Genomic DNA, 13,317 nt, shown 5'->3' with positions numbered 1-13,317 from the left:
ACACACATACACGTACAAAGAGTGAGAAAGACACACACACACAAAAACCTATATAAAAACACACATAAACACAAATACCAAACATAGACCTTCACATAAACAACCACACACACACAAACACACATAAACACACACACACACAAAGAGTGAGAGAGACACACACACACACACAAACACACAAACACACACACATACACGTACAAAGAGTGAGAAAGACACACACACACAAAAACCTATATAAAAACACACATAAACACAAATACCAAACACAAACCTTCACATAAACAACCACACACACACAAACACACATAAACACACACACACACACACACACACACACAAAGAGTGAGAGAGACACACACATACACACACACACAAACACACAAACACACACACGTACAAAGAGTGAGAAAGACACACACACAAAAACCTATATAAAAACACACATAAACACAAATACCAAACACAGACCTTTACAGAAACAACCCCACACACACAAACACACATAAACACACACACACACACACACAAAAAGAGTGAGAGAGACACACACACACACACAAACACACAAACACACCCACACACACACACACACACACACACAGACACACACACACACACACACACACACACACACACAAAAACAACACTGACTGCTACTAGTATATTCCATTTGCCTCATCATCATTATCAACTGTTGTTGTTCCGTTTTGTAGCTGCTGGAGCACCTCATCACACTGCCCTCAGATCAGCTTACTCTCTCCTATCGCTCAGTATAGATCCTACATTCATCGCATTCTTGTGTTGCTTCTACTCGATGTTCACTTTCTCCTTCACTTTATTTGCCTTCTGCTTTCTCACTGACTCACACTCTCAACCTATCTTCCCCTCTCTCTCTATTTATCTCTTCCTCTCTCGCCCCCTTGCCCCCTCGCCCTCTCTCTCTCTCCCCCCCCTCCCCTCCCCTCTCTCGCCCTCCCTCTCTCCCCCCTCTGTCTCTCCCCCTCCCTTCTCTCTCCCTCTCTCTCTGTCTCTCTCTCCCTCTCTCTCTCTCTCTCTCCCCCACTCTCCTCTGTCTCCCCCTCCTCTCCTCTCCACTCCCCTCTCTCTATCTCTCTCTCCCACCCTCCCATCTCCCCTCCCCCCCTCCACCTCCCCTCTCTCCCCTCCTCTCCCCTCTCCTCTCTCCTCTCTCCTCTCTCCCCCCCCCCCCCCCCCCACACTCCCTCCCCTCTGTCTCTGGTTGGCTGTCTGCAGGCGTGCTGGTCTCTGCAGCAGCAGCAGCAGCAGTGGAGCAGCTCCTGTGATGCTCTGCTAGCGTCCGCCGCCGCCACAACAGCAGCAGGGCAGGAGGAGGATGGCAGAGGGATGGAGCTCGCCCAGCTCCTCGACCAATTCAGGGCGCAGTGCGGCCAGCTCGCCCCCGGGAGCGCGGGAGCCCCCGGCCGGGCAGCCTTCTCAACCCAAGCCCCAGGCTCGGCGGGGCCCGGCGGCTTCGGAGGAGCTAGAGCTGCAGCGGCGGCGTCGTCGTCATCGCCGCTGCCGCTGTCGTCGTCGTCGGCAACAGCAGAAACAAACGGAGGAGCGTTCCCCGAGGTGGGTGCAACACGCTCGCATCCTCTCGGTTGTTGTTGTTGCTCCTTCCTCCTCCTCCTCCTCCTCCTCCTCCTCCTCCTCCTCATGTTACCTCCGCTATCTTCTTCCTTCCTCCTCTTGCATCCCTTTTTGCTTCTTCATCACTCTCTCCGTGTTGTCTCCTGGCTGGTTGCCACGGCGACACGCCCTCTGGACCACCTCAGAGAGGAATCTGAGTGTTTTGTCTCCCCGTGATGAAAAGGCTCCATGGATGCTGTCATCACTGGGATTATTGCCTGTTCATCTGCCTACCGTGTGTGTGTGTGTGACTTCCTGTGGGTCGGGGGTAAACTACCTGTATGTGCCCTGGATGTTTATGTCTGTGGAGGAGGAGGTCTGGAGTACAGAAGTCACGCCATGCATCTGAACACGACTGATTTCAAGGCAGTTTGTCATTATTTCCTTCCTATCATTATGTTATAAATGAACACAAGGCACCCAGGCGCAGCTTTTATGAATGACAAAAAAAGGATAATAATTCAAATGCCTCTAGGAATATCATAACAACTGTGACCAGAGGAAGTTGAAGATTCGTGGCGTAAAACATTGTTACATGTTGAATGAACCACTGTGTGTGTGTCTGTTTGTTTGGTGTGTGTTTGTGTGTCTGTTTGTGTGTGTGTGTGTGTGTGTGTGTGTGTCTGTTTGTGTGTGTGTGTGTGTGTGTGTGTCTGTTTGTGTGTGTGTGTGTGTGTGTGTGTGTTTGACTGTTTGCTTCTGTTTATGTGTGTCTGTTTCTGTGTGTGTGTCTGTTTATCTTTATGTGTCTATTTCTGTGTGTGTCTGTTTGTGTAAGTGTGTCTTTTCAATTGTGTGTGTCTGTCCTTGTGTCTGTGTGTGTGTCTGTTTGTGTGTGTGTGTCTGTTTGTTTGAGTGTATGTGTGTCTGTTTCTGTGTGTTAGTGTATGTGTGTGTGTGTCTGTTTGTGTGTATGTGTGTGTGTTTGTGTGTTTGTCTGTGTCTGTTTGTGTGTGTGTATCTGTTTGTTTTATGTGTATGTGTGTCTGTTTCTGTTTGTGTGTCTGTTTCTGTTTGTGTGTCTGTTTGATGCATGTGTGTGGCTGTGGGTGCGCATGTGCACGGCATCGCCAGTGTATTTGTGCGTGTGTGCACATCTTGTAGTCCTGACAGTGGTTTGCCAGCTGGAGGAGGTGGCTTGGTGGTTGTGTTTGTTCAGATGCTCTGTGGGCCATGCAGAAAGCCTCAGTTAACAACCCAACAGTTGTGTACCCTTGTCTTGTTAGCCCTGGGCTCCAATGGCTCTGGGTGGTTCTCTTTACCCACAGGGAGTGTACACCATCCTGTGTGCCCAGGGCGTGTGTGGTGTGTTCTCCATCAATGGTATATCCACATCCGCCGTCGCCATTTCACTGGAGCCTCCAGTGATCAAACAACGCGTGAACAAAAGGCCCCAGTCTTTAGACCTGCGTGCCGCGACCCTCAGCATCCACAGAGGTTTAACCGAGCATTAATACTCCTTTCAACCTTTTTATTTGGCGTTCTTCAGTCAGTGAAAGAGGCCGAGGGATGTCTCGTTGAGAGGGCCCCGGTGAGTCACCTGAACTTCAAACGTGTTGCAGGGGAGTCAATACATTGAGGTGTCGCCCACGGTGTCCGTAACCCGACACCTTTGTTCCTCCGGTGTGACATCAGTGACGCAGTCTGTAGTCACTTCCCTTTCACTTTGTTTGAAAACGAGAGAAAGTGCCGATGGATTAGTGGGATAGGTGCACGTCCAGCCATATGCAAGAGTGCGTGTGTGCGTGTGTGCATGTGTTTGTGTGTGTGTGTTTTGTGCATGTGTTTGAGTGAGAGTTAGTGTGTGTGTGTGTGTGTGTGTGTGTGCGTGTGTGTGCACGTGTTGTTGTGAGAGTGAATGTGCGTGCATGCCTGTGTGTCTGTGCATGAGTGAGCGAGTAAGTTTGTGCGCACGTGTGTGTGTGCATGCTTGAGTTCGCGCAGGTGTGCATGCCTGTGTGTATGTGTGTGTGAGTGAGCGATTGAGTTTGTGTGTGTGCGTGAGTATGTGTATGTATGTATATGAGTATGTATGGGGGGGGCGTGGCTTCATGCTGTTCTCCCCCCTTCTCCCCAGGAGGTTGCAGGGTGGGTACAGGTGAACCTCGGGGGGCGTGGCTTCATGCTGTTCTCCCCCCTTCTCCCCAGGAGGTTGCAGGGTGGGTACAGGTGAACCTCGGGGGCCGTGGCTTCATGCTGTTCTCCCCCCTTCTCCCCAGGAGGTTGCAGGGTGGGTACAGGTGAACCTCGGGGGGCGTGGCTTCATGCTGTTCTCCCCCCTTCTCCCCAGGAGGTTGCAGGGTGGGTACAGGTGAACCTCGGGGGGCGTGGCTTCATGCTGTTCTCCCCCCTTCTCCCCAGGAGGTTGCAGGGTGGGTACAGGTGAACCTCGGGGGGCGTGGCTTCATGCTGTTCTCCCCCCTTCTCCCCAGGAGGTTGCAGGGTGGGTATAGGTGAACCTCGGGGGGCGTGGCTTCATGCTGTTCTCCCCCCTTCTCCCCAGGAGGTTGCAGGGTGGGTACAGGTGAACCTGGGGGGGGCGTGGCTTCATGCTGTTCTCCCCCCTTCTCCCCAGGAGGAGGCAGCGTGGGTGCAGGTGAGCCTTGGGGGCGTGGCCCTGAGGGAGGCCCGGGCAGAGCTCAGCGAGGCCAGGAAGCAGTGGAACACCCTGCAGGTGGAGATCCAGACACTGCACGCCCTGGTAGGTCCCCGCCGGGGGCCCCCGCACGTCTGACACGCCAGCAGGGCCGAGGGGCGCAGGGCCGAGGGGCGCCGATCAGCCCAAAGGTCCCGGGGCACGCCACCAGGTGCGGCGCGACTAGCCGCCACGAGGCGTCTTGGAAATCCGTCCGTTATGACATCACAGGTGGGCGTGTCCACCTAGACGTGTGGCGGATAGATGAGCAGCGTTTGCTACGGTCCACTGGGCAGGCTGGTGGACTGATCTGTCCGGCACACATCTAGGTGGACACGCCCACCTGTGATGTCATAACGGACGGATTTTCAGAACGGCTTGTACCGGCTAACCACACCCACACCTGGGGGCGTGTCATGGGACCTCTAAAGATACTAACACACACCCAATCAGCCTTGGAAACCCGAGCCAGACCTTGCAGCCTATCGGAATGTAGTAGGTGGAATTGCACATGAAGAATCGCCCGTACCTTCCATTGATATAGATAACCAGAGAGACATAAGACATAAGAGACTAAGTTGTAAGAAACGACGTCAATTCAAAAGTATTCAAAAAGATTAAAAAGTCGTCCTTAGAACAGCTCAATCACGCTCACTCACATACACACACGCACACAAACGCACGCGCAGACTCGCACACATTAACGCACGCACACATTCACTCACTCACTCAATCACTCACTCACTCAGACACACACACTCACACACTCACTACCTCACTCACACTCACACACGCACACACACACACACACGCACACTCACACACACCTCCGATGACTCTGATGTCTTTCCGTGATCCACCTATAGTTCCAGTCCTTGACTTTTGCAATCTTCCCTTTTTTTTTTACTGCAGCGTTCCATTCTGTCACATAGTTGTCCCCTCCTCACCCTCACATTTGCCCTTCCTGTAACCCTTCACTCCGTGGGAATTCACCCTCCTGGAGCAAATCTAGTAGGCAGGAGTCGATTTCCTTTAGAATACATCCCTCCAAGTGTCTGGTTGTGTTGGCTGTAAGTGATATTGATACACTGAGATAATTCACCACAACACCAGGGTAAGAGGCCAGGCCAAGGCCAGCCACCACTCGATGAGGCCGGCTGCTGTGCCCCGACTGTGACACTTACAGCGTCCATCCGTTTCTCCTGATGAGCCCTTTGGCCAGCTTCTGAAACCCTGAAACCCCTCACGTTTTAAGTCGTGACTTTTGTCAGTGCCCTTCTGTAACCAAAGCATCCGGCACTATTAAAAAAGAATACATTTCCAAACTGTAGGTTTAACGAATGCATTTCGTTTTTGCAATGTTCGATTAACTCGAGCGACGCTATTGTAACATAAACCTTCCTCCATCTGGGATTAATGATCTGAGGATGTGAGTTAGAGTCCAACAGGGTCCTCACTCCTTCTCGTGTGGTGTGGGCGGTGGAAGATAGTGGAGCGGGTTGACCTGCAAGTTCGATTTTATTTATTTTTTTCGAACTTGCTGGTTCGATCGCCGGCTCCTCCTAGCGGAGTGTCGAGGTGTCCCTGAGAGAGAACTCTCCCCCTTACTGCTCCCGACCGGCTGGCTGTCGCCCTGCGTGGTTGACCCCGCCGTCCATGTGTGTACGTGTGCACGTGTCGCCAAACGGCCTGAATGTAACCGGCGGTGGTTTGATCCCCGGTTCCTCCGGGTGTTGAGGCGAGGTCCTTCAGCAAGAGACCTAACACTGACTGTTGAATGTGTGTACGAGCGGTTGTAAGATGTCTGCTTTACGCCCTGAACCTAAACGTCGGTGGTGGTGGTGGTGGTGGCGGGGTGTGTTCAGGAGAAGGGTCTGGAGGGCTCCCTGGTGCACACCCAGCAGCTGTACTCCAGCCAGCTGCAGGACCTGTCCCAGGTGATCGGCCGCCTGGAGGGGGAGCTGGAGCAGGTTCGGGACGGCCTGGCCGGCCAGCGGCAGAGACACCGGCTGCTGCTCAACACCAAGATGAGGCTGGAGCACGAGATCGCCACCTACAGGCGGCTGCTGGACCGGGAGGAGGGCAGGTGAGGGGAGGGGAGGGGGGGAGGGAGAGGGGGAGGAGAGGTTCTGTAGGAACGAGGAAGGAAGGTGTGCTCCTGGATGGCCCCTGTCTCTGATTAGGGATGGGTTTGTTGCTTGTTGGAGCGGACCAGGTGGAGAATGAGGATGTGCGATTGCCTTTGTTTTTCAGGACAGGCTCATAGGTTTTTTACCTGTGGTTGTTGTAGGGCTAATAATAATAGTAACCTATTAACCTTTGAGAACTAATCCTAAACTAATCCCTGACTAAGTACAGCAGTGAAAGTCCTTGTTAGTTTTCTGCAGCCTGTAAAGGAATTTGACCTGTACATTTCAAGGCCCTTTATATTACTTACTTACTTACTTACTTTCTGCTCTTCATGGCTGATGGGCCCAAAGGCTACAGGATATGACGTTTCTCTTAACCTTAAACACCTACCCTCTTCGTCAACACATTCTATCCTTTCAAAAGAAGACTGACGAGTGAACGATGATTTCCACTTGACAGACTGACAGCTTGGTGTCGGGCCAGAGGGGTGAACTCGATCGTGATGCTTCAATAAGTCCTCTTTTATCTAAAGCAATTAAACCATGTTAGGTGTTGTTCTTGTGTGCACGGATGAAAATGAAAAGTAGCCGCTCCGAAGACACTCCTGCTCTTAAATCACGTCTATCTGTCCGCTGACTGCTTGCCAGACAGCTTTCTCTCTAATCATTCACCATTCAGGAAGCTGACAATACAGGTGTCAATCAACTCACATTAGTAGCATAGTCCTTGAAGGGCCTGGGAGCCTTGCGTTAGTTTGACAAGTGCGTAGCTGCGATTCTTCCTGCTGTTTGACCAGTGTAGACACCTGCAATGAATATCCTGGACCCTTTTCAGCTGACGGACACCGCGAATGACCCTTGTTTTAGGATGTGGCGCCACCTGCCGTCCACGTAGGGTATTTTCTTGAAAATAATGTATTTCAAACAACCAGTGGTTGTTTGAAATATATACATATAGACTATAAATAAATAAAAAAGTATGTGTTTGTTAAAAAATGTGTTTATTTAACACAACTTTTTTTGTTTCTCTTCTTTAAAATATACCAAGATTCATAACAGAAATGTATCTCTAAGTCAAGCACTTTGTGTATTATCGTAATTTTCGATTGAGACATCATCCCAGGTGGTCATCGCTGACTGCGTGTGATGATACTTAATCCCTAGTACTACCGACTAAATGTACACACTTATTGTTTGTCGTACTTAGTAATACTATAATTAAAAAAATATTTCTTACATTTATATACCGCGTTTCCTGGTACCCAAAGCGCTAAATTATTTAGTTGTGTAGCATCTTATCCTAGCTATCTTTGTTGTATACAGGGACTGGGTTGGCCTTAGCGATTGTTAGTGCTTGGCACTTGCGATATGTAGTTGTCCCTCTTCTGACAAATGCACTTACTGTAAGACGCTTTGGATCAAAGCGTCCGCTAATCCCCCTAAATGCTGTACTGAATGATGCACTTAACCACAGGTACATGGTTTGAAACGGGTGACCTTGAAATATGACTTACGACTAATATGACTTAAGATGATTTGTGCTTTGAGGCTGACGACATCAACGCTTAGGTCAATTATATACCCAGACTCATTGCAGAACTGCAAAGCACCTTTTCGAATCGTGGTCATTATCGATTGAGCCGTCCTCACACGCGGTCAGCGCTGACTGCGTGGGCGTTGTATTTGCACCAACTCTCCCCACCGCAGGTGCATGGTTCGTAACGGACAGGCGGTCAGCCTGCAGCCCTGGAGGGGCCCCTCCGCGGGCCCCGAGGAGAACGGCCATGAGACGGAGGTCAGCGACCCCTCCCTCAGCGACCCCGCCCTCAGCCCGGACGAACCTCGGTCCGAGCCGCTGCCGGACATCGCTCCCCTCCTCCCCCCGGACCACGGCCGCAAAAGGAGCGCCGTTCTGCGGAGACAGCAGAGCCTGGTCGTACTGACGGGTGGGGGGAAACACACACACACACGCACACACGCACACGCGCACGCACGCACGCACGCACACACAGAGACGCACACGCGCGCGCACACACGCACACGCACACTCAGGAGGGTCTGATGTTTAGTGTTATGTATGCAATGGATGGTCAACAGTATGCATTGTTCTTCCCATGCCCTAGGGGGCGCTCTACAGCACCTGTTGAGTGTAACTTGTAGCATCGTTCTGGTTCTAGTGAATCAGAGTTAAAATGGATATCAACGTCTTCATGTGTCACTCCGTTACTACGTTATCTTACATAATTATATTGTATGACAAACATAGTAGTTAGGATGCTCACCAAGCCCTGTGGTACTGAGTCTAAGGCTCCTCAGTCTAACTGTAGGCAAACTTGCAAAAGATGTTCATGCTCCTTGATGACAAAAGTGAAAAACACTTTAAGTCGCTTTGAATTAAATCAGCATCAAGAGACTCAAGACTCACTTGTTCAGAGTTGACCTGGACTCTGCAAACCCTTCTCCTCACTCCCCACTGCCCCTTCTCCTCCCTTACTCTCCTAAAAAGAAACTCTTATGCACTTATTTATGTCTGTACATCCTGGCACCTAATGGTCGCACTTATTGTATGTCGTACTTCGTTATAGCACTGAGTTGTGTAGCATCTTATCCTAGCTATCTTTGTTGTCTACCGAGATTGGGTAAACCTAGCAATTGTTAGTGCTTGGCACTTGTTTCTATGAACATCCTTGCTTTACCGACAGCGATATACTATTGTTTCTCTTTCTCTAACAAATGTACTTATTGTAAGTTGCTTTGGATAAAAGTGACTGCTAAACGTCCTAAATGTAGATGTGAAATTACAAGCATTCAACCACAAAGGAAGTAGACCCTCTTCTCCGGGGGTCCACAGTCCTTCTGAACCCCGGTTGTTTCTGGTCCCCGGCCCTTAGACCCGGAGCGGGGCGGAGAGCTGCGGATCCCCATGGTGAAGACCCAGGAGATCCTGCAGGGCAACGTGGTGCGGGAGGGCGCCGAAGGCCACGGCACCATAGAGTGAGTATCCCCAACCCCACCACAACCCCGCCCCAAACCCTGCCTCCAAACCACGCCCCCAAACCCCGCCCCCAAACCCTGCCCCAAAACCCCTTCCCCAAACCCTGCCCCCAAACCCCGCCCCCAAACTCTGCCCCCAAACCCCGCCCCCAAAACCTCGCCCATCTCCAGCAGCCAGACAGTCAGTCGATGCACGCTATAGTCCAGTCCAGTTCATTTCGTCGGTAATTTCCCGCTAATTCTCAAGAGACCCTGAGAAGGAACACAGAAGCGGGGTCTCTTGAGTGATTGAGTTCACTTCATCCTTCCAGTTCTTGTGCACACACAGGTCTTCGCTGGGTCTGTCTGTGTTTCTCGGAAAGCAAGAGGTTACGTTTCATCGAGTTAGAATTAAAACCACCTTCATTTCCCAAAAAACGTTCTGCTTCATTGAGCAATCAATCAGGATATTTGATAGAACCGGTCATTTCTGTGTGACCGGTTCTCACACACTGTCTTTTCTTGAACCGCCTCGAACCTCAGAACACGTCTCAGGGCGTATCTCCTTCGACATAACTTTGAAACGAAACCGCAAAAACGTTACCGCATGCCTGCCGCATCACTGGCGGTTACCGCATGCCTGGGGTAACCGCCAGGGAGACAGTTGTCGTCGTGGTGCTGGTGTTGTTTTTGTTGTGTCGTCCCCGGAGATACACGACACAACAAAATATGAGAGAACGCTGCCGGGAATCAAAGCCGTTACCTTGTTTAACAACTCGGGTGACACGCGAAAAAACGACCAAGCCACACGCGCTCTCCTCAGCGGGTAACAGCGCCATGAGAATTCTTGTTGCCTTGTTTTTTTTTGGGTTATTTTTGGGGAGCAGTTCCTTTCAGCGGGCTTGCTCTCTGATGTGGCGGCAGCAGAGCCCTGGGGCTGGTGACACCCTCAGGGTGGGGCTGGGTGCCTGTCTGTCAGTGTGGGTTGTAAGACACGGGGTGGAGCGGTTTGGGCACATCATGCGCAATTAGAGGCAAAGCTACAGACACACATTCACACAGGTTCAAACGCACGTGCACGTGTAGGAGCAGACACGGATTGGGTGGCGCACACACCGCCGCACACACAGAGGACCACGGCCGGGCGTGTGATTTTTGCGCAGTACTTTTTGTTCTGGGCTGAGGTCTAAGACGGGAGTTGAATGAGTTGTTAGGTAAATAACGACGCGTCTTATACTGAAGTATAAAAGAGACATTTTCCCAGTGATGAGCGACATGAATTAATGGAATGGGCCACAATGAATACTGTTGGCTTTATTTTAATGTCATTATAATCAGTGGCTAAATGACGCCTTATATTCCACTCATAGTTCAGTCGTAGCTGACAATGTCTACCTCTTACAATGATCACTTTCCTTCTATTTAACTCAATTCATTTATTTTGTATATGCCTAAAAAGGGGCTCTAAAATTGGACCAATATCACATTATACCACACTACTACAGAAGATCTCTACAAAACACAGCTGGGTTGTAGTAGAAAACGCATATAGGACAGTATTACTTAGATCTGGTCCATACTTCTCCTTACAACAGATTATAGTTATGATCCCTAGTAAAGATTACAATATTACTAATGTAGTAATAAGTACATCAAGTCTACACCATAGAACTATGGCCTTATAAATAATGTAATACCACTGTAACCCCACAGCAAGGTAGCTCTGGTCATAGTAGTCATATTAACTATGTGTTACAGAATGACGGTTCCGGGCGATGAGTTCCAGACGATCCCACACGCACACACAAACACACACACACCCACACCCACATACACACACACACACACACACACACACACACACACACACACACACACACACACTCACTCACACACCCACTCACACACACACACACACACACACAAAGAGACACACACACACTACAGGAGCTGCCTCCACCAATGAAACATCATCATGAAGTCTCCGTTTACCCCCCTCCTCTCTCCCGGCCCCCCCAGGACGGAGCAGATCGACCAGGCCATCCGGCAGTGGGAGGGCTCCTTCTTCAAGGGAAACCCCAAGCTGAGGAAGAAGTCGGTGTCGCTGCGCTTCGACCTGCACATGGCCGCCAACGACGAGGGCTGCGCCCAGAGCGGCCCGGACAGCCTGCCCGACGTGGAGGTCCGCCTGGTGATGAAGAGGTCTCGCAGTATCCCCGCCATCACCTAGGGGGGGGGGGGAGAGAAAGGGTGGAGGAGGGGGGAGAGGGGGGAGGAGGGGGGAGAAGGGGGGAGTGAGAGAGAGAGAGAGAGAGAGAGTGAGAGAGAGAGAGAGACAAAGAGAGAGAGAGAGAGAGAGAGAGAGAGAGAGAGAGAGAGAGAGAGAGAGAGAGAGAGAGGGAGGGTGCACTCAGACGGGGTGAAAGAATGGGATGGGGGGGGGGGGGCTAGGGGGGGGGGGGGGAGAGAAAGGGTGGAGGAGGGGGGAGAGGGGGGGAGGAGGGGGGAGAAGGGGGGAGTGAGAGAGAGAGAGAGAAGAGAGAGAGAGAGAGAGAGAGAGAGTGAGAGAGAGAGAGAGAGAGAGAGAGAGAGAGAGAGAGAGAGAGAGAGAGAGAGAGAGAGAGAGAGTGAGAGGGAGGGTGCACTCAGACGGGGTGAAAGAATGGGATGGTGAGTTTTTATTCTGTGGCCCCCCCCCTCGTTGAAGTCTGGCCCTCTACTGAGTCTTTGTAAAGTTCCACTTTAACACAGAGGAGCAAAGACGTCGTCACACATTTGGCTTTTTCTGCTGCTGCTGCCACCGCTGCTGTCTCTAGGCCGTTTCATAAGCAAAAAGAAGAAGAAGAAGAAGAGGAAGAAGATGAGAAGAAAAGAAGAAGAAGAAGAAGAAGAAGAAGAAGAAGAGAAAATACCTAAAGAATTTCTTAAGAAAATACACGAGATAGGAAACACATGGGGTCGGGTGTGTTGTGCCTCCTTGAGAAAACACTAAACAGTTGGCCTTGTGTATTTATATTTCATCTTTCTATATCAAAGCCAAACTGATGTTACTGTGTCAAATTTAAAGTACTTACTTAGAAGATTAATGCTGCAATCATAACAATGGGGGACGTATCCTTGTGCTGACTGAAAAATTAGAGAATTGATGTTGTTATTATTATTATTATTATTATTATTATTATTATTAGTAGTAGTAGTAGTAGTAGTAGTAGTAGTAGTAGTAGTATTCATTCTAGTTGTGCACAGCATTTGGCAAAAATGCAACAGTGGAATAATCTTGAGACCATTTTGTGACGGTGTGTGTGTGTGTGACTGTGTGTGTGTGTGTGTGTGTGTGTGTGTGTGTGTGTGTGTGTGTGTGTGTGTGTGTGTGTGTGTGTGTGTGTGTGTGTGTTGTGTGTGCGTGCGTGCGTTCGTGCGTGCGTGCACGCATTTGTGAGTGTGTGTGTCTTTCCCCCAAGAGTTTTATCATTCAAATTCATTCTCTGTATCCAAGGAAAACATTTTCTGGCAACTGAAATTAATATGCTCATAATGTAATGCCAAGAATGTATCACTGTGAACTTATTTGCGGTGAGGAATTTACCTTGTGTTTCAGTTTTGATAGCGTTCTTCCACCAGAAGGGGGCAGTATTTGTAAATAGGTAACGCTTCAGTATCTTTGATGCTTGTTTTAAGGTTGTGTGGTACACATGCGCATATCTTCAACACGCTTCACTTCATATTAAAACAGATGTTACACCCTATTGTTGCTGGCACCAAAGATACAAGAAGTGAAAATGAAACAATGTTACTGACTGTTAGAGAGCGGGGAGAGAGAGGGGCAGATCAGTTAGGTTTTCCCTGATATTAAACAAAACTAATATAAATATATCTATGCAGTTTTCTTCTGAGCTTGGTTTTTGCTATGCTACGTTGAGCACTAAA

At 50.0% G+C, this 13,317-nt stretch overlaps 1 protein-coding gene across 1 annotated transcript in view; it reads left to right on the top strand.

The window, feature by feature from the left end:
* The window catches only part of krt222 (keratin 222), a gene marked incomplete at its 3' end in the record, with an annotated part of 17,684 nt that extends 6,064 nt beyond the window's left edge, over positions 1-11,620 (top strand). Inside the window, exons 4-9 of the mRNA XM_079730385.1 lie at positions 1,258-1,596; positions 4,229-4,354; positions 6,154-6,374; positions 8,125-8,363; positions 9,309-9,411; positions 11,410-11,620. Of these exons, the coding sequence (XP_079586511.1) occupies positions 1,258-1,596; positions 4,229-4,354; positions 6,154-6,374; positions 8,125-8,363; positions 9,309-9,411; positions 11,410-11,620 (1,239 nt within the window). The remainder of the gene's footprint in view (positions 1-1,257; positions 1,597-4,228; positions 4,355-6,153; positions 6,375-8,124; positions 8,364-9,308; positions 9,412-11,409) is intronic.
* Between the last annotated feature and the right edge of the window lie 1,697 nt (positions 11,621-13,317).

Source organism: Pollachius pollachius (genome assembly GCF_949987615.1).
Source record: "Pollachius pollachius genome assembly, chromosome: 2".
Classification (NCBI taxonomy): domain Eukaryota; kingdom Metazoa; phylum Chordata; class Actinopteri; order Gadiformes; family Gadidae; genus Pollachius; species Pollachius pollachius.
Note: the sequence above shows the minus strand (reverse complement) of the source record. Positions and strands in the feature narration are given on the sequence as shown.